This window comes from Saccopteryx leptura, chromosome 8, assembly GCF_036850995.1.
Source record: "Saccopteryx leptura isolate mSacLep1 chromosome 8, mSacLep1_pri_phased_curated, whole genome shotgun sequence".
Taxonomy (NCBI): Eukaryota; Metazoa; Chordata; class Mammalia; order Chiroptera; family Emballonuridae; genus Saccopteryx; species Saccopteryx leptura.
In genome coordinates this window covers 75,106,154-75,125,771 of record NC_089510.1, presented here as the reverse complement: position 1 = coordinate 75,125,771, position 19,618 = coordinate 75,106,154, and the positions used below count along the sequence as shown (strand labels likewise).

The following is a 19,618-nucleotide window of genomic DNA, read 5'->3' as shown; positions in this document are numbered from 1 at the left end:
TTCAGGTAATGAAATCTTGCTTCTACGTCTAAGCTAATTTTTATGGTAAAAACAGTGTTTTGAAACTGGTTTTGTTATTCAGGACTGTGGTACACAGTTGTTTTTATCTCATCATTGTTCCAGGATTGTGATGAAATGTTCTGCATTTTAGCTTCTAATTCAGATACTTTTAATTGGGTTTTTTTGATACTCAGGTCTTTGCTGAATAGATTTATACTCTTGAATTATATACTTACCCATCCATGAACATGGTCCATTTCCTTAAGAAAACTATTTTATAGATAATGTTACAAAAGTATAGATTACAAAGACAAATCTCAATAACTTTGTGTCTTAAATTTTTTTATTTTTATCCATAGTGTGTTATCCAGGACTTTCAAGCTTCAGTACTTCAAGTGTCAGATTCAACTTATGATGAACAGTATGTTTTCTTATTTTGTCTACAAGAAATAATTTAATAGGTCGTATAAACCTTCATAGCAAATCTTTTTAAAAACTGGATACTTCCTAAGGAAAGAATTGATTTGTGTAGGTAAAAAAAGAATCATAGAATATACTTAACTTGTCAAAAGGTAAATAGATATTTTAAGAAATAAGAAAGAACATTTATTATTATTATTATTATTATTATTATTATTGGAATAACATTTTAAAAGAAAATTGGAGCAGGCTCTCTTTGGAGCACGCTCACAACTTGCTTCCTTCTTAGGTACGTATCTTCACTCATAAACTGTAAGGGCCCCCATGAGACATGCAGTTGGGGAGCAATGGGCAGCTGCAGCTCGTCACAGGCTAAGCTCCTGAATTGATCTCCAAGGCTCTCCTTTTCTTTGGTTTTTCAGTGAGCTAACAGCAGCCCTGCCTTGGCTCACTTCTTTCCTATAATGTTTCTAGAGATCCAAAGCAGAGCACTGCCTAGGCTTTCTCCTGTTACTTCTACCCTGAGCCCTTCCTTTGTTTCACTGTTTCCAGCTCTAATTAATGTAATCTCAAAAATCACCTGGACTTGTGTTATGAAATCTTTCCTGCAGGAAGTCCAGAACCCGCACACCACTGGCCAGCCCAAGGCAGACCTGCTCTGGGCCTGCTCCCTCTCCAGTGGCAAAGTTACAGTTCAGGCTGTTATTTATGAAGTATAGTATTTATAGAAAATCATCCGTGATGTGAAATGTGCTGTGATTTTCTTTTTAAGTTGTAGATGTACTCCAATTAATTTGTGCCACAGTGATAAAAGAAACCTGGCATTAAAAAAAAAATTCCAAAATAATTTATACACTTTCTATTATATACATGGACTTTATAGAGATCACTGTAGACACCCTGAGAAAACTTCTAAAAAAGGAAAGAAAATAGAAATTCTCACTTTACTTTCATATAAGTTGAGTTTTTAGTAGTTTATCATTTTTGAAGAGGATTGTTTCTGTCTTTTCTTTAACACTGAGTATGTTTTCAGAGTAGCCGCACAGATGCCAACGGTTCATTATGAATTCCCCAATGGCTACAACTGTGATTTTGGTGCAGAACGATTGAAGATTCCTGAAGGATTATTTGACCCTTCCAATGTAAAGGTATGAAAGCTTATTTCATAATTAGCCCTATTCTTCTGTATATGTAGAGATCTTGCATAATTATAAAACCTACATACTACTAAGGTTTTTTGGATGCACTTTATTGTTTAAATTTCTCTGTGTCATACTCATCTTATTTTGTTGTAGGGATTATCAGGAAATACAATGCTGGGAGTCAGTCATGTTGTCACTACCAGTGTTGGAATGTGTGATATTGATATCAGACCAGTAAGTGCCAATCTCCTGTGTATGCTATAAAGGTTTCATCAGGGCACTAAAATGCCCCACATTATTATTTAAGTTGGCAGCACTGGCCGTTAATCTTGAAGTCAGTTTTGCAGCAGAGTATGTAAAAAGATGATGTTTACTATAAAAGGGAAAAAGAAAAACTCTAGAGCTGTGGTATCCAATGTGAATCTGTTGCCCACATGCAACAATCTAAATTAAAACAAATAAAAATGTTAAGGTTGGTTCTTTAGTTGTACTAGCTGCATTATATTGTAGCTAGAAGCCATTGTAACCGTGCAGATAGAACATTTCCATCTACACCAAATTCTTTAGGACAGTTCTAGATATTTCCTAAAATGTGACAAACCAAAATATATATTGGTAATTGTTCTTTTTTATAGTGCAGTTTCCTTATTATTTTTTCCAGAAGTTGTTGTTTAAATTATGTAACTTTTACAAGGAGCATAAATGATTTCCTTTCCTTCATACTTTTGTGCTTTTCCAAGTTTTAAATACTAACTATAATACCAAAATGATTATTACATTAATTATATCATATTTAAACTCGGGTTTAATTTGTAGTCAATATATTGCCTATGATATATTTTTTTATTTAGAGCATAATGCCAAAAGCTAAGGGTGGATTTAAAAAAAATGTTGTTAAAAACCACTTTTGGGTGACTATGAAAAATGTTCTTTATTTCATCTAGTAACCTAGTTTCTAGCACAGTAGGAGTATAAGTGTGGAACTTTTTAGTGCTAACTCCAGGCTACATTTTGGGGAAAGCAATGGAACTGAAGAACTTTTACTGTAAGAGAGTGATAGCTTTCTGTTGTTAGTGAAACCTCATTGAATTAATGTTGATGGCAGAGGAGATGCTTCTGTACTCCATTTTGTCTTTCAAAAGTTAGATGACTTATACCTTTGAAATATTGTTTAAAATATAAACTTGGCCGCTCAAAAAGCAGGCTGGCATTTAACTTTCTGATATGTACTTGCAGATTTGAGGCAAATGCACTCCTTCTAAGTAGGAATTTATTTTTATTTGGAGAGGCCTCAGCATGTGGATTTTGTAAAACCTCACCATATGGTCCTGATGCACACCTGTCCAAAAGAGAAAGATAGCTGTACTTTTCCAGAGATATTGTCTGAGTTTACATTGTCCATCACAATCATTAAAGAGTTATATTGTCTAATATTAAGTAGCAGAACTATTAGACGAACATTCTAAGCTGAAGGCATTATAAAATATACCTCTTAAGTAAATAAATTTTTTTTAATTAAGCGGGAGGTGGGGAGGCAGAGAGACAGGCTCCTGCGTGTGCCCTGACTGGTATCCACCCGGCAAGACTCTTACAGGGCAGTCCTCTGCCCAACTGGGGCAGCTGCTCTGTTGCTCAGTAACTGAGCTATTTCAGCGCCAGGGGCAAGGCCATGAGCCATCCTCAGCACCTGGGCCAACGTGCTAAAAAATTTGAGCCATGGCTGCTGGAGGGGAAGAGAAAGGGGGAGAAGAAGGGGAAGGGAAGGGGTGAAGAAGCAGATGGTTGATTCTGCTGTGTGCCCTGACTGGGAATCTCACCCAAGACTTCCACATGCCCGACTGACGCTTTACTGCTGAGCCAATGGACCAGGGCAGTAAATACATTTTTTATGGGTTTTAGAATAATTGCTTTAAGTTAGTGATTTTTAAACTTTAATTCATATTAGAATCATCTGCAGAGTTGTAGACAACTAAAACAAACTACAAACCCATTCGCAGAGATCTATAACTGCTCCAAATACTAATGTTTTAAAATCTGCCTAAAAGAGTGGAATATGCGGCCAGTACTAGGTCTGTATAGAAGTAAAGCAAGGTAAAAAGAAAGGGAAATTGTAGTGGCGGACATGGTCTCATTCGTAGTTGTGTTTTAAAACTGTTGGAAACTGAAACTAATTTACTTTTGCTTTGTGTCCTAGGGTCTCTATGGCAGTGTCATAGTGGCCGGAGGAAACACGTTAATACAGAGCTTTACTGACAGGCTGAACAGAGAACTCTCTCAGAAAACTCCCCCTGTAAGTTGTGTTTGTTCTTAAGTGATACTCTTCAGTCACATATATCCGCCACTGGTGAAATTTTATCGATACTGCTTGTTTTTCAGTAAATTGATGATAGTTTGTGTGTGCCTGGTGCAGTATTACTTCAGTAAAGTTAATCAGATTTTCTAGATGGCATTTGTTAGTTACTCTTGTACTATTTGGATCTCATTTTAGTCACTGACTCCATTGCTAAGCACCTGTGGTCTGCTGGGGACTGAAGCTATTAAACATAGCCCTGCCCCGCAGGTGCTCAGTCTGCCAGAATGAAGAGACATGGAAAAACCTGACTGTAATGTGCTGAGTAGTTGAGGATGTCATGAACCAGGCATTCTCGGGAACATGGAGGAGCAAGCATTTAAGTCCCTAGGGCCCCGGTCGGCAAACCGTGGCTCTCGAGCCACCTGCGGCTCAAGCAAGGGGTTACTCAATCTGCTGAAGGCCCGCGGTCAAGTCACGTATGAGAAGGCAATCAAGGAACAATTAAGGTGTTGCAATGCGCATCAAAAAACTAATGATTGATGCTTCTCATCTCTCCGTTCCTGTCTGTCTATCCCTCTCTCTGACTCTCTCTGTCTCTGTAAAAAACAACAAAAAAAAACCCTATAAGCTGTAAGGGTCACCTATGCCCCTTGATAATCAAGGAGGCAACAAGATCAAAATATGGAAGTATATTCCATGGGCTATTAGATGGTTCAATGTACCCAAGCTGTAGCTGCTCTTGTACCAATCGAGCAGCTGCCCTAAGTTTCTCCTGAGAAAGGGGCCATTGGTCTACCCATACAGGATTATCTGATTTCCAAGTAATTGGGTCTGCACAATGCATTATTGGGGTAGCAGGAGCTACCAAGGCCCCTATGCTAGATTTTGATACCCTAATCCACACCTAATGGCACCTTCTGGTATTGGGTGCCATTTCTATGGGGGTGAGAATTCCTTATTGTTTTTTCCCTGGTCCCTTAGTAGGCAAAAATCCCCAGTCAAACATCTGAGTACTGACTAAACCATTAGGGCTGACAAGGCTCCCGTATTTTTCAAAACATCTCTACCCCTCAAATTAACTGGCCATCCAGGGAGCGCATAAGGCTTAAAAAATCCAGAATGGCCTTCTTAATCTTCCTAATTTAAAAAACTAGAACTTTGTTGAGGGGATTTACTCTGCCCTATACCTTGTAATTCTGTGGCTGCTGCATGAGTGGGCCAGGAAGGAGGCCAATGTAGCTTAGCAATAACAGATACATCAGCTTCAGTATCTAAAAGTCCTTTAAATTTATGCCCTTGTATTGTTAGTTCCATTTCAGGGTGTTCCTGACCTATTTTTTTTAAATCCAATTGGCAAAATCAGAGGAGCCAAATCGCCAATTTTCTTGGGGCCCCTTTTGCAGGATGTGGCCTGAGAAGCAGAATTAGCATCCTTAACTATTCTTCTAACTGCCTGAATTATCCATGAGACAAATTCTTTTTTTTTTTTTTTGATTAATTTTAATGGGGTGACATTGATAAATCAGGGTACTTATGTTCAGAGAAAACAGCTCTAGGTCATTTTGACATTTGCTTATGCTGCATTCCCATCACCCAAAGTCCAATTGTCTTCCGTCACCTTCTAACTGGTTTTCTTTGTGCCCCTTCCCTCCCCCAACCACTTCCCTCTCCTCCCCCCCCACCCTGTACCCCCACACTCTTGTCCATGTCTCTTGAGTCTCATTTTTATGTCCCACCTATGTATGGAATCATATAGTTCTTAGTTTTTTCTGATTTACTTATTTCACTCAGTATAATGTTACCAAGGTTTATCCATGTTGTTGTAAATGATCCGATGTCATCATTTCTTATGGCTGAGTAGTATTCCATAGTATATATGTACCAAAGCTTTTTAATCCACTCGTCCACTGACGGACATTTGGGCTGTTTCCAGATCTTCGCTACTGTGAACAATGCTGCCATAAACATGGGGGTGCATTTCTCCTTTTGAAACAGTGCTATGGTGTTCTTGGTGTATATTCCTAACAGTGGGATAGCTGGGTAAAAAAGCAGTTTGATTTTTAATTTTTTGAGGAATCTCCATACTGTTTTCCACAGTGGCTGCACCAGTCTGCATTCCCACCAGCAGTTCAGAAGGGTTCCCTTTTCTCCATATCCTCTCCAGCACTTATTCTGTGTTGTTTTATTGATGAGCGCCATTCTGACTGGTGTGAGGTGATATCTCATTGTGGTTTTTTTTTTTTTTTTTCTTTTTTTTTTCTTTTTTTTTCATTTTTCTGAAGCTGGAAACAGGGAGAGACAGTCAGACAGACTCCCGCATGCGCCCGACCGGAATCCACCCGGCACGCCAACCAGGGGCGAAGCTCTGCCCACCAGGGGGCGATGCTCTGCCCATCCTGGGCATCGCCATGTTGCGACCAGAGCCACTCTAGCGCCTGAGGCAGAGGCCACAGAGCCATGCCCAGCGCCCAGGCCATCTTTGCTCCAATGGAGCCTCGGCTGCGGGAGGGGAAGAGAGAGACAGAGAGGAAAGCACGGCGGAGGGGTGGAGAAGCAAATGGGCGCTTCTCCTGTGTGCCCTGGCCGGGAATCGAACCCGGGTCCTCCGCACGCTAGGCCGATGCTCTACCGCTGAGCCAACCGGCCAGGGCTCATTGTGGTTTTAATATGCATTTCTCTAATGATTAGTGATGTTGAGCATTTTTTCATATGCCTATTGGCCCTCTCTATGTCCTCTTTGGAGAAGTGTTTATTCATTTCTTTTTCCCATTTTTTGATTGGATTGTCTGTCTTTCTGGTATTAAGTTTTACCAGTTCTTTATAAATTTTAGTTATTAACCCCTTATCAGACGCATTGTCAAATATATTCTCCCATTGTGTAGTTTGTCTTTTTATTCTGTTCTTATTGTCTTTAGCTGTGCAGAAGCTTTTTAGTGTCTTTTAGTTCACTTTCCTGTGGAGACAAATTGGCAAATATATTGCTGCAAGAAATGTCAGAGATGCCTGACCTGTGGTGGCGCAGTGGATAAAGCGTTGACCTGTAAATGCTGAGGTCGCCGGTTCGAAACCCTGGGCTGCCTGGTCAAGGCACATATGGGAGTTGATGCTTCCAGCTCCTCCCCCACTTCTCTCTCTCTGTCTCTCCTCTCTCTCTCTCTCTCTCTCTCTCTCTCTCTCTCTCTCTCTGTCTCTCCCTCTCCTTTCTAAAAAATAAAATAAAATAAATGAATAAATAAATTTAAAAAAAAAAAAAAGAAATGTCAGAGAGCTTCCTGCCTGTTTTCTTCTAAGATGCTTATGGTTTTACGGCTTACATTTAAGTCTTTTATCCATTTTGAGTTTATTTTTGTGAATGGTGTAAGTAGGTGGTCTAGTTTCATTTTTTTGCAGGTAGCTGTCCAATTATCCCACACCATTTGTTGAAGAGGATATCTTTACTCCAATGTATGCTCTTACCTCCTTTGTCAAATATCAGTTGTCCATAAAGGTATGAGGTTTATTTCTGGGTTCTCAGTTCTGTTCCATTGATCTATATGCCTGTTCTTATGCCAGCACCAGGCTGTTTTGAGTAAAATGGAGTGTGATACCTCCCACTTTATTCTTCCTTTTCAAGATTGCTGAGGCTATTCGTGTTCTCTTTTGGTTCCGTATAAATTTTTGGAATATGTGTTCTATATCTTTGAAGTAAGTCATTGGTTTTTTTTTTTTTTTCCTGAAGTTGGAAACGGAGAGGCAGTAAGATAGACTCCCACATGCGCCTGACCGGGATCCATCCGGCATGCCCACCAGGGGGCATTTTAAAATTTCTTCTTTGATCTCATTGTTTACCCATTGTTATTTAATAACGTACTATTTAGTTTCCAAGTGTTTGAGTATTTTTCAGTTTTTCTGTTGTGGTTGATTTTTAGTTTCATACCATTGTGATCAGAGAAAGTGCTCGATATGATTTCAATCTTCTTAAATTTGTTGAGACCGCGTTTGTGACCTAACATGTGGTCTATTCTAGAGGATGTACCATGAGCACTTGAAAAGAATGTATATTCTGCTGCTTTAGGGTGAAAGGTTTTGAAGATATCTATTAAATCAAGTTGATCTAGTATGTCCTTTAAGTCTGCTGTTTCTTTGTTAATTTTTTTTTCTTGAGGATCTATATAGTGATGTTAAGTGGGGTATTGAAATCCCCTACTATTATAGTATTGCTGTTGATCTTGCCCTTTAAATCCATCAAAGTGTGGTTTATATATTTAGGTGCTCCTATATTAGGTGTGTAGATATTTATAATGGTTATATCTTCCTGATGGATTGCTCCCTTTATCATTATGTAGTGACCTTCTTTATCTCTTACTATAGCCTTTGTTTTAAAACCATTTTGTCTGATAAAAGTATTGCTACCCCAGCTTTTTTTCATTTCCATTTGCGTGAAATATTTTTTTCCATCCTTTTATCTTCAGTCTATGCGCATCTTTTGTTTTAAGGGGTGTCTCTTGTAGATAGCATATGTGTGGGTCCTGTTTTCGTATCCATGCAGCTACCCTATGTCTTTTGATTGGATCATTTAATCCATTTACATTTAAGGTTATTACTGATATGTAATTGTTTATTGCCATTTTATTCTTTAAAATTGTATTCCTCTTTTGCTATATTCTTTTTCTCCTTTGATCTGTTTACAACAGGCCCCTTAGCATTTCTTGCAGCCTTGGTTTGGTTGTAATGAATTCCTTGAGGGGTTTTTTTCCTCTGGAAAGCTTTTTATTTCTCCATCAATTTTATTTTTATTTTTTTTAACTATTTTTATTTATTTATTCATTTTAGAGGAGAGAGAGAGAGAGAGAATGAGGGGAGGAGCAGGAAGCTTTTACTCCCATATGTGCCTTGACCAGGCGAGCCCAGGGTTTTGAACTGGCAACCTCAGCATTCCAGGTCGACGCTTTATCCACTGCATCACCACAGGACAGGCCTTCTCCTTCAATTTTAAACGATAGCCTTGCTGGATAAAGTAGTCTTGGTTATAGGCTCTTGTTCTGCATTACCTTGAATATTTCTTACCATTCCCTTCTGGCTTCAAGTGGTTCTGTTGAGAAGTTGGAAGTCATCCTTATGGGGGCTCCTTTGTAGGTAATAGTCTTTTTTTCTCTAGCAGCTTTTCATATTTTCTCTTTATCACTTAGCTTTGGTATTTTAGTTATGATATGTCTTGGTGTTGATTTCTTTGGGTTTCTCTTTAATGAAGTTCTCTGTGCTTCCTGAACAGGTGAGATGTTTTCCTGCCTTAATTGAGGGATGTTTTCAGCTATGATATGCTTAAACAAAGTCTCTATCCCTTGTTCTTTTTCTTCTTCTTTAGGAACCCCAATGATGTGGATGTTATTTCTCTTCATGTTGTCACAGAGCTCTCTTAGAGTTTCCTCAGACTTTTTGAGTCTCTTTTCTTTTTTCTGGTCTGCTGCCGGTCCTTTATTTATCGTGTCCTCTAAGTCGCTGACTCGATTCTCAGCTTCATCCATCCTGCTTTTAATTCCTTCCATTGTGTTCTTTATTTCTAATATTGTATGTGTCATTTCTGACTGAATCTTTTTTATTATTTCAATGTCCTTTTTTATATTTGCTATCTCTTTATTTAGGTGTTTGTAATGACCATCTATTGTTGTTCTAATGTCTTTGAGCATCCTAACAATCGTTATTTTAAACTCTGCATCTGGTAATTTGGTTATATCTGATTCATTCAGGCCCTTCTGGGGATTTCTCTTGATTCATTTGTGTTGCATTTCTCTGCCTTCTCATCTTCTCTGTGTAAAAGAAGGTCTTGGCCACTGGAGTCCACTGGGTGTGGCCTCTGTTCCCTAGGTATGGTCTGTCTGCAGACCTGCCTCCTTTTCTGCTGTTGCTGCCTAGGGTGTTTGGCTATGGGCATTGCTGGTGCCTTCCCACTGGGGCTATTGCTGTGGTTTCTGCCTCTCCTTCACGGGAGTGGCTGTGGTCACGTGCTTGGGTGTACATGCCTTGGTGGCTCTGGCCTTGGCCTTTGCTCTGCCCTCGTGGGTGGTGTTATGCTCGGCCCTGAGGGCAGTGGTGAGCACCTTTGCTCAGCTGCGGGTCTCCTCCTGTTCCCAGGCTTCCGCCTCGCCCTTGCAGGAGGAACCCGCTCTGGGACGGCTGCAAGCCTTGGCTTCACAGGCCAGGTGGGACTCCTTGCCCACGTGTAGTGGGACTCTGCCTGTTCTGGGTTTTTGGCTCCACCTCCGTGGTAGTAGCTGGCTCCCAAGTCAGGCCACAAGCTTTTGTTCTGTGGGCAGGGCAAGGCTGTGCTCCTGAGCCCTTGCTCAAGGGCAGGTCTCCACCCCTTCTGAGGCTCCTGCCCGTCACCTGCAGGCTAGATTACAGGTGGCCCACAGCTGGGCTTGACCACTTTTGCTCGTGCCCTCCTCCCTAGCCGGGCAAGGCTGAGCTCACAGCTGGTCCTCAGTGGTGGCCACCCGGCTTTTGCCTTTGCTGACAGAACCACGCTTCCGCGTCCCACCGCCACCTGCCCTCTGGCGAGCCCTCAGCCGTGTGGGTGGGGGTGCTGCAGCTCACACCCTAAGACTCACTACTGTAGTCCTGAAAGCTCCCTCCTTCTAAGCAACTCTGCTCTAAGTGCTGCGGGAGAGCTTGTTTGGCTGGTGTCCTGCTTCCCTTTGCTGGTATTGCTGTTTCCAGGGGACATATTCACTTCAGATTTGGGGAGTGACTCGTCCCAGGGGTTAGGGTGGCTGTCTCCCAAAATGTTTCTCCCTGTGCCTCCTAGATTACACTCTCTTCCTGCTACTCTGGTCCTCTCCTCTCTCCCTGACCCCTGGAGCCCCAGGTGTGTGGTTGTGAGAGAGGTGTTCTGCGCGGTCCTTTTAAGAAGAATCCTGGGTCTAAGAAATCAGTCTCTTTCTCACAAACAGTATCCTGTCTTGTTTCTAGCTAAATACTGTCCATACACCTCTTCTAGGCTCTGGGCTGCAGGCTGGGGCTTTGTTCCTGGGATTCAGGACCCTCCCCTCTCTGCTAAAGTCACTTCCCGCCACGCGAGTCTCTCCCGGCTGCCGTTTGCTCCGGGGAGCTGGGCAGCCCTCTCCACGTTTCCGCTTTTCCTACCAGTCTCGGTGTGGCTTCTTCAGTGTTCCTTGGTTGAAGAGTCTGCAATTTTTTTTTTAATCGAGCGAGAGAAGGGGGGACAGACAGACAGGAAGGGAGAGACATGAGAATTATCAACTCAATGAATATCTGAGTTGTTCATTGATTGCTTTCTCATATGTGCCTTGACCAGGGGGCTCCAGCCAAGCCAGTGACCCATTGCTCAAGCCAGCAACCTTTGAGCTCAAGCCAGAGATCATGGCATTATGTTGTTTTGTTTTTTTTACAGGGACAGAGAGAGAGAGAGGGATAGATGGGGACAGACAGGAACGAAGAGAGATAAGAAGCATCAATCATCAGTTTTTCCTTGCGACACCTTAGTTGTTCATTGATTGCTTTCTCATATGTGCCTTGACCGTGGGCCTTCAGCAGTTTGAGTAACCCCTTGCCCGAGCCAGCAACCTTGGGTCCAAGCTGGTGAGCTTTTTGCTCAAGCCAGATGAGCCTGTGCTCAAGCTGGCGACCTCGGGGTCTGGAACCTGGGTCCTCCACATCCCAGTCTGACGCTCTATCTACCGCGCCACCGCCTGTTTAGGCGAGATTATGTTTATGATCCCACTTCAAGCCATATGAGCCCGCTCTGAAGCTAGCAACCCTATGGTTTCGAACTTGAGTCCTCAGGATGCTATATCAAAGCTTTATCCTTGCACCACCGCAGGTCAGTCCTACAATTAGTGCTTTAACTTGTCATTAATAAGTTGTCTTCCTGACCAGACGGTGATGCAGTGAATAGATCGTCAGCCTGGGATGCAGAAGACCCAGGTTCAAAACCCAAAGGTCACTGGTTTGAGTGCAAGCCCTCTGGCTTGAGCACAAAGTCACTAGCTTGAGTGTGGGATCGTAGATATGACCCCATTCTCACCAGCTTGAGCCCAAGGTCACTGGCTTGAGCAAGAGGTAAGTGGCTTGGCTGGAGCTCTCTGGTCAAGGCACATATGAGAAAGCAGTGAATGAACTACTAAGGTGCTGCAACAAGTTGATGCTTCTCATTTCTCTCCCTTCCTGTCTGTCTTTTGTTCTCTCTGTCTAATTTTCTCTCCCTAAAATAAAAAAAGGTTGTCAAAGCTGAATTTCCCAAGTTTAGTTTCTTGTTTTAATTGATGGTGCTAATGATACTTACTCTTCCCTCTTCATTTTAGAGTATGCGGTTGAAATTGATCGCAAATAATACAACAGTGGAACGTAGGTTTAGTTCATGGATTGGTGGCTCTATTCTCGCTTCTCTGGTGAGTAAATACACTGCTTTGAAAACTAGGTAACAATTTCTATTGAATGATTTATCTTAAATGTACTGCTGAAAACACTAAATTTGGTAAAAATACTAAAAATAACTTTAGTTCATCATTTATCTTTGCATTTTACAACTGTCAAATGACTAGAGGGCCTAATAATACCAGTTTTACATTTTCTAATACAGTGTGTTTGTAAAGTCACGGTACACTTTTGACCTGTCACAGGAAAGCAACAAAAGATGACAGAAATGTGAAATCTGCACCAAATAAAAGGAAAATTCTCCCAGTTTCATACCTATTTAGTGCAGTTCGATGTGGGCTCACGCACAGATTTTTAGGGCTCCTTAGGTAGCTATCCCGTATAGCCTCTACAGACTCGTCACTGACTGATAGCCTACCAGAACGGGGTTTCTCCACCAAACTGCCGGTTTCCTTCAACTGCTTATCCCACCGAGTAATGTTATTCCTATGTGGCAGCGCTTCGTTATAAATGCGCTGATATTCACGTTGCACTTTGGTCACGGATTCGAATTTAGTGAGCCACAGAACACACTGAACTTTCCTCTGTACCGTCCACATCTCGACTGGCTGGCCGTGGGCTGCTCCGCTGTATACACGGTGTTACGTCATCATCTACGTATGTGCACATGCTGCCACATCATCCTACAGAAACTGGGAGGGTTTTCCTTTTATTTGGTGCAGATTTCACATTTCTATCTTCTTTTGTTGCTTTCCTGTGACTGGTCAAAAGTGCACCATGACTTTATGGACACACTGTATAACAGACTGCTTTGTGACTCTACTAGTGGATATTTGTCAGCCTAATTTCAATCTTCCCTCTCAAACAGGTGGGAACCTGTTCATTTATTCACTCCTTTTTCATTAGTAATCTCATTGGCACTGGTCAGGATGTACCTGAAGCATATATCAAATTAAATCATTCCCTTCCAGGTTCTGGTTGCTCCCTGGCCTGGTGTTGAGGTAGAGGAAGTGAGGAATGGGTACTTGGGGGCAGATGGTGAAGTCATGGTGCTTGGTTCTGCATGTTGTTTAGACTGGAGCCTGCCTTGACTCAGGAGAAAAAGTCCTTGTCCTTACTTGCACTCTAGATTGAGAATGTTGCTTCTCCTCAGAGCAGTCAAAGTAAATGTTACCAAGTACTTACTCTAAACCGTTTTTAAGCAATTAAATGTTTGGAACTGTCTATGTCTTTATTTCTTATCTATGTTCTATTTCAAGTCTTTTAGCAGATCTTAGGTCAAAACTAGATACCATGGCCTGGCCTATGGTGGTGCAGTGGATAAAGTGTCAACTTGGAACGCCAGTTCAAAACCCTGGGCTTGCCTGGTCAAGGCAAATATAGAAGTTAATGGTTCCTGCGTCTTCTTCTTTCTCTCTCTCTCTCTCTCTCTCTCTCTCTCTCTTTCTCTTTAAAAAGATAAAATAAAAATGGAAAACAAACAAAAAACCAAAACTAGGTACCATGTATAAAATCACTTGATTAGAGCTAATAACCATAAAGTCCAGGGTTCTTCATCCTTTGGTCACTTCCTTCTTTCACCTTCTATTTATTTTGTAAAGTGCTTGCTACTATTGTGTGTTTAGTTGCAAAACTTTATCTTTCTTCTGATGAGCACTTTTCAGTGATAAATGTTACCATTAATCAAGTCCTAGAACATCTTTCAATTTTGTAGGTTTAAGCATTCCAACAATTTCTGTTGTTTCCATCATAGCTAAACCCTGCATCTTCTGTCACAGCCTTTTTCTATCCTTGTGATGGTTTAATAGATATAGGAGTAGTTCATAGTCTTTCCAATCTAAGTAGCCTGCAGGTGTTTGGGAGGAGGCCAGAAATAAGAAGAGAATAATACTATTTAGGGGAAGGGAGTTTAAGAGTTCCTCAAGGAATAGGAGTTGTGAAAATTAGATGTTGAAAGAAAAGGTATTATCTGGCCCTGGCCAGCTGGCTCAGTGGTAGAGTGTTAGCCTTCCTGTGGATATCCTGGGTCGATTCTCAGTCAGGGCACACAGGAAAGTGACCATCTGCTTCTCTCCCCATCCCCCTTCTCTCTCTCTCTCTCTTTCTCTCTCTCTCTTTCTCTGTCTCCTTCCACAGCCATAGCTCAATTGGTTCAAGCGCATTGTCTCAGGCACTGAGGATAGTTCTGTGGAGCTTCCACTTCAGGCGCTAAAAATATCTCAGCTGTTGCCTGACCTGTAGTGGCACAGTGGATAAAGCGTGGACCTAGTACACCAAGGTTGCCAGTTCGAAACCCTGGGCTTGCCTGGTCAAGGCACATATGGGAGTTCATGCCTCTTGCTCCTCCCTCCCCCTTCTGTCTGTGTCTGTCTATCTCCCCCACCTCTCTAAAATGAATGAATAAAATCTTAAAAAAAAAAATTAAAAAAATCTTTGCTGCAAGCATGGCCCCAGATGGGCAGAGCATTGGCTCCTAATAGAGGTTGCCGGGTAGATCCTGGTCGGGGCGCATGCGGGAGTCTATCTCCTCTCCTCTTGCTTGGAAAAAGAAAATAATAATAATAATAAAAAGAAAAGGTATATTCTAATAAAAAGTCATAATAATACAAATATTTTTTTCCATTTTACAGGGAACCTTTCAACAGATGTGGATTTCCAAACAAGAATATGAAGAAGGAGGGAAGCAGTGTGTTGAAAGGAAATGCCCTTGAAAAGTGTTCCCATAAATCCACCTTCCTGATACCTTACGTTTCATAGCTTTAGTGCACTCAGGAAAAGAATGACCATCTTTTGTAGAATGTTTATACATTTTTGCATTTTTCAATTTCCCTTAAATTTTTCAAGGCTTTAACTAGCTTTATAAATTAACATTAGTTTGTGCTTTCCTTGGAATGCACTTGTTCTTATTATAAGTGTTTTATAATTTTATACAAATGTCTATTTTCTCTAAATATTTTGCTTTCAGTCAAATGCTTTCCAACTATGCTTAGTATATTAATTACCAATGGATTGGTAGAACTGCTTTTTATTTACAAGTAAAACTTATTGCCTTTCCTTTTTACCTTAGGCTTGCAAATTTAAATAAAAATTGCTAGCCATCCAAAAATACGGTTTTGGACTGTTGTTGTCTTGTGACTTGCTACTATAAGTGTATTTATTGGTATTTTTCCTGAAAATACTGTTTATTTTACTTTATTTATTTTTTGACAGAGACAGAATCAGAAGGACAGACAGGAAGGGAGAGAGATGAGCAGCATCAGTTCTTCGTTGTGAAACCTTAGTTGTTCATTGATTGCTTTTTCATATGTGCCTTGATGGGGGTTGGGGATTGGGGCTACAGCAGAGCAAATGATCCCTTGCTCAAACCAGCAACCATGGGGTCATGTCTACGATCCCATGCTTAAGCTGGTGAGCCCTCGCTCAAGCCAACAATCTCTGGGTTTCAAACCTGGGTTGTCCTCGTCCCAGTTCAGTGTTCTATCCACTGTGCCACCACCTGGTCAGACTGTACATTTTTTCTTTTTATTTATTTTAGAGAGAAAGAAACATCAATTTGCTGTTCCATTTTATGCATTTATTCGTTGATTCTTGTATGTGCCCTCAGCACGGATAGAACCCACAGCCTTGGTGTATCAGGAAAACACTCTAACCAGCTGAGCCACCTGATTAGGGCTAGAAACACAATCTTAACCAATATGGAATTTTCTGGTCAAGTACTATAAGGTAATCTATTACATAGGCCCTTTCTATCCCCCATTGAAAGTGGAGGCATTCTACATAATAAAAATCCCTCTCTTTCCTTCCAAAAAGATATCCCAGCTGAAATACTTTATTTTCTTTTCCTAATAGTTCCCTTCTTATAAAATTCTTCTATTTCTTAGAACTTCTGTAAAGTCCAACTCAGAAATCCCTTAATAAAGCCAATTAGATCTGCACATTTAATTGAAATTTTTTTTAATATCCACAGTGTATTAAGGTGGCAAAACTTACCATGCTTTAAAGTACTTAGGTGCACTGTGCTAGGTGTGTTACACACAGTATTTTGGGGTCAGTAAGCTCTTTCTATAAAGGGGTCTCGGTAAATATGTATTCCAGTTTGGTTCGCCACATAGTCTGTCTTTACTCAACTCTGCCCTCACAGAGCAAAAGCAGGTGTAAGTGAATCAGTTTGGCTGTGTTCCATTACATCTTAGTTTACGGTCACTGAAACGTGAATTTCATATTTTCACATCACAATTTTTTTTTTTTTTCGTGACAGAGACAGAGGGATAGATAGGGACAGACAGGCAGGAAGAGAGATGAGAAGCATCAATTCTTCATTGTGGCTCCTAAGTCTCCTTAGTTGTTCACTGATTGCTTTCTCATTTGCCTTGATTGGGGGGCTACAGCAAAGTGAGTGACCCCTTGTTCAAGCCAGCAACCTTGGGCTCAAGCCAGTGACCCTGTGCTCAAGCTGGTGAGCCCATGCTCAAGCCGGATGAACCCGTACTCAACCTCTGGGTTTTGAACATGGGTCCTCTGTGTCCCAATCTGACGCTCTATCCACTGCGCCACCACCCCGTTAGACACAAGTAGTATCCTTAAAATTATTTGTAAAAACCATTAAAAAATGTGCCTTTTATTTGGTTGCACAATGTATAAAGCATTGACCTGGAATGCTGGTCTCTGGTTTGAAACCACTGGGCTTGTCTGGTCAAGGCACATATGAGAAGCAACTACTATGAGTTGAGGCTTCCTACTCCATTCCCCCTTTTTTCTCCTCTTCTAAAATCAATAAATATAATCTTTTAAAAACGTTAAAAAACAAACAAACCACCTTGAGATATGTAATAGCTCTTAGCTTACAGGCCATACAAAAACAGAAAGCTCATTGAAGTTGGCACTGGGCCTATGGTTTGCTGAGTTCTATATTATCTCATTGAATTAGTGGGGGTATCCAAAAGATATATGATGAATTTACTGTCAAGCTGGTCGGGAAGAGTTCTCACTAGCCTTGTCTCCCATGCTAACATCAGTCACTTTCTGCCACACTTTGCACTGAGAATAATTGGGCTTTGTTTAATTGTTCTTCAGATTAAGAGCAGCCTATATGCCTAGATTGTAGACAAACCAACTTAATTTAACTGCAAGGATAAACAACTGATTATTTTTAAAAAGGCCCTGGCCGGTTGGCTCAGTGGTAGAGCGTCGGCCTGGCGTGCAGAGGTCCTGGGTTCGATTCCCGGCCAGGGCACATAGGAGAAGCACCCATCTGCTTCTCCACCCCTCCCCCTCTCCTTCCTCTCTGTCTCTCTCTTCCCCTCCCGCAGTGAGGCTCCATTGGAGCGGGGGGTAGCCCTGGCGCTGGGGATGGCTCCTTGGCCTCTGCCCCAGACGCTGGAGTGGCACTGGTCGCAACAGAGCGACGCCACAGAGTGGGCGTGTCGGGTGGATCCCAGTCGGGCGCATGCGGGAGTCTGGCTGTCTCCCCGTTTCCAGCTTCGGAGAAATACAAATAAATAAATAAAATTTAAAAAAATAAAAAAGATTTTATTGATTTTAGAGGAGGGATAGAACAGATTGTGTGTGTGTGTGTGGGGGGGGACAGGAAGCATCACCTTGCTTGCATGTGCCTTGACCAGGTAACCCTAGGGTCTTGAACCGGCGACCTCAGCATTGCAGGTCGACACCACTTTATCCACTGCGCCACCACAGGTCAGGCAACAACTAATTTTTAAAAATTGATTTAGGTTTTAGACAGGAAGGGAAAGAGAGCAAAAAAGAAACATCGATTTTGTTGTTCCAGTTATTTATGCATTCATTGGTTGATTCTTGATTGTGCCTGACAAGATTCAACTTGCATCCTTGGCATATCCAGAGGACATTCTACCAACCCATGGTCTTGAGGGTTTGATTTGGAGTTGTGTCACAGAATTGAGTGTTTTCATAGATAAAGCTGCCTGCAGTGTGGTCAAGCAGTAAAGCTATTATAAGGTGTTGCAGTAATACAGGGAAGAGGCAATGGTGATGTCAACTGGGCTGGGAGAAAAAGGGACCAAAAAGAATAGATGGAGATGTATGAGGACTAACTACATTGTTCTACACCTGCTCACAGAAAAAGAGATTGATGACATTTAAAAAGTATTTGGGGGATAAATTTGTTTGAGATAGTATATCATCTCTTCTTTGAATTATTGATAACCATTTTTAACATTGCAGAAGCCTATCAATTTGTCCGACTCCTTTATCCCAAGGTGGAGCATAACATTTTTATTATTTCAACATAAAAGTTGAAAATACTTTTCCTGAACAGAAAAAAAAGTCTGCACTCAACTGCACTTCAAAGCCAGAAATCACCTCGTGAAGACACTTCCCCCAAGTTCCAGACGGCTTCCAGGTACCTGGCTGGCTCGGCCCCTCCACGACCACCAACACCCGCGAACCCGCCCTCAACCCTTTGCCTATTTGTTGTCCTCCCACGGCCGCGGTCCCCCGCCTACTCGAACGGCTCCGCCCCCTCCAACCCTCGCCCCAATTCTTTCACTCCTTTTGTCGCTATTTTCTCTCCCCGCCCCGATGGCTGCCTTCGATTGGCTATCATGACAGTGCCGCAGCAGGATGCCTTAGAGCCTAGTTCTTACTGGCTAAAGGACAGCCGGCCCTCTCGTGATTGGCTGAAAGGAGAAGACAGCAAGTGTGAGTGCGCCGCGGGTGTGTGGACGCCGCTTTGTTGCCTGACGGGGGTGGCGGCAGAAGTTAAGGAGATCAGAGGCTAGCGCCTGTCAGGACCCGTGGTCGTCGTCGTTGCACTCACGTCGCCCGGCAGCCTTCAGCGTAGGGACCGCGGCGACAGCAGCCATGAGCGGCGGCGTGTACGGGGGAGGTGAGTGTGCGCGGCCGGACCAGAGCGCGCCGTGCGTACGGGGCTTGTAACCGCCGCCCCCAGCGCCTCCCGCCCCTCCCCTCGGCGGCCGTCCCTTCCGGGCTCCCCTCCCGGGACTCCCGCCTCCCCACCGTCCCCGCCCCATGGTCTGCGGGCGCCCGCGGGCCCCTTCCAGCTTGAGTCCCCGGAGGAGCGGGTTTGAGGACGCGCGCCGGCCTCGCGGCTGGGAGTGCAGCCCCATCCAGGGGGCGGCCCCGGGTCCACCTCCCCGGCGTGTCCGGAAACCGGCCGTGTCGGGGGCGCGCGAGCCCCAACTTGGGAGTTCCCTGCAGTTTGCGAGCGGACGGGGTTTCCGCAGCGTCCCGCGGAGGCGCGGCGAGCGCGGGCGGGCGGGCTGGTCGGAGGAGCGGCGCCTCCCAGGACGCAGCCGTCCGCGCTCCCTGCGCAACTCCTGCCCTCTGTTGCCCGGGCTCTCCGAGTTACCACGTGCCGGGAGTCCCAGGGTCCGGTGTGGTCTCAGCCTCCCCG

At 42.9% G+C, this 19,618-nt stretch overlaps 2 protein-coding genes across 4 annotated transcripts in view; both read left to right on the top strand.

Moving 5' to 3' along the window:
• The window catches only part of LOC136379459 (actin-like protein 6A), a 46,280-nt gene extending 30,998 nt beyond the window's left edge, over positions 1-15,282 (top strand). For both annotated transcript variants that reach the window (XM_066346845.1, XM_066346846.1), the window contains exons 9-14: positions 360-421; positions 1,454-1,568; positions 1,716-1,796; positions 3,757-3,852; positions 12,156-12,242; positions 14,859-15,282. In XM_066346845.1, the coding sequence (XP_066202942.1) occupies positions 360-421; positions 1,454-1,568; positions 1,716-1,796; positions 3,757-3,852; positions 12,156-12,242; positions 14,859-14,939 (522 nt within the window). In that variant the 3' untranslated portion in view covers positions 14,940-15,282. The remainder of the gene's footprint in view (positions 1-359; positions 422-1,453; positions 1,569-1,715; positions 1,797-3,756; positions 3,853-12,155; positions 12,243-14,858) is intronic.
• A 3,675-nt stretch (positions 15,283-18,957) lies between these two features.
• Positions 18,958-19,618, top strand: part of LOC136379458 (actin-like protein 6A) — a 33,725-nt gene continuing 33,064 nt past the window's right edge. For both annotated transcript variants that reach the window (XR_010746777.1, XM_066346844.1), the window contains exon 1: positions 18,958-19,090. Coding sequence is in view for 1 of the 2 variants with exons in the window: in XM_066346844.1 (XP_066202941.1) it covers positions 19,066-19,090 (25 nt within the window). In the remaining variant the exon portion in view is untranslated. The remainder of the gene's footprint in view (positions 19,091-19,618) is intronic.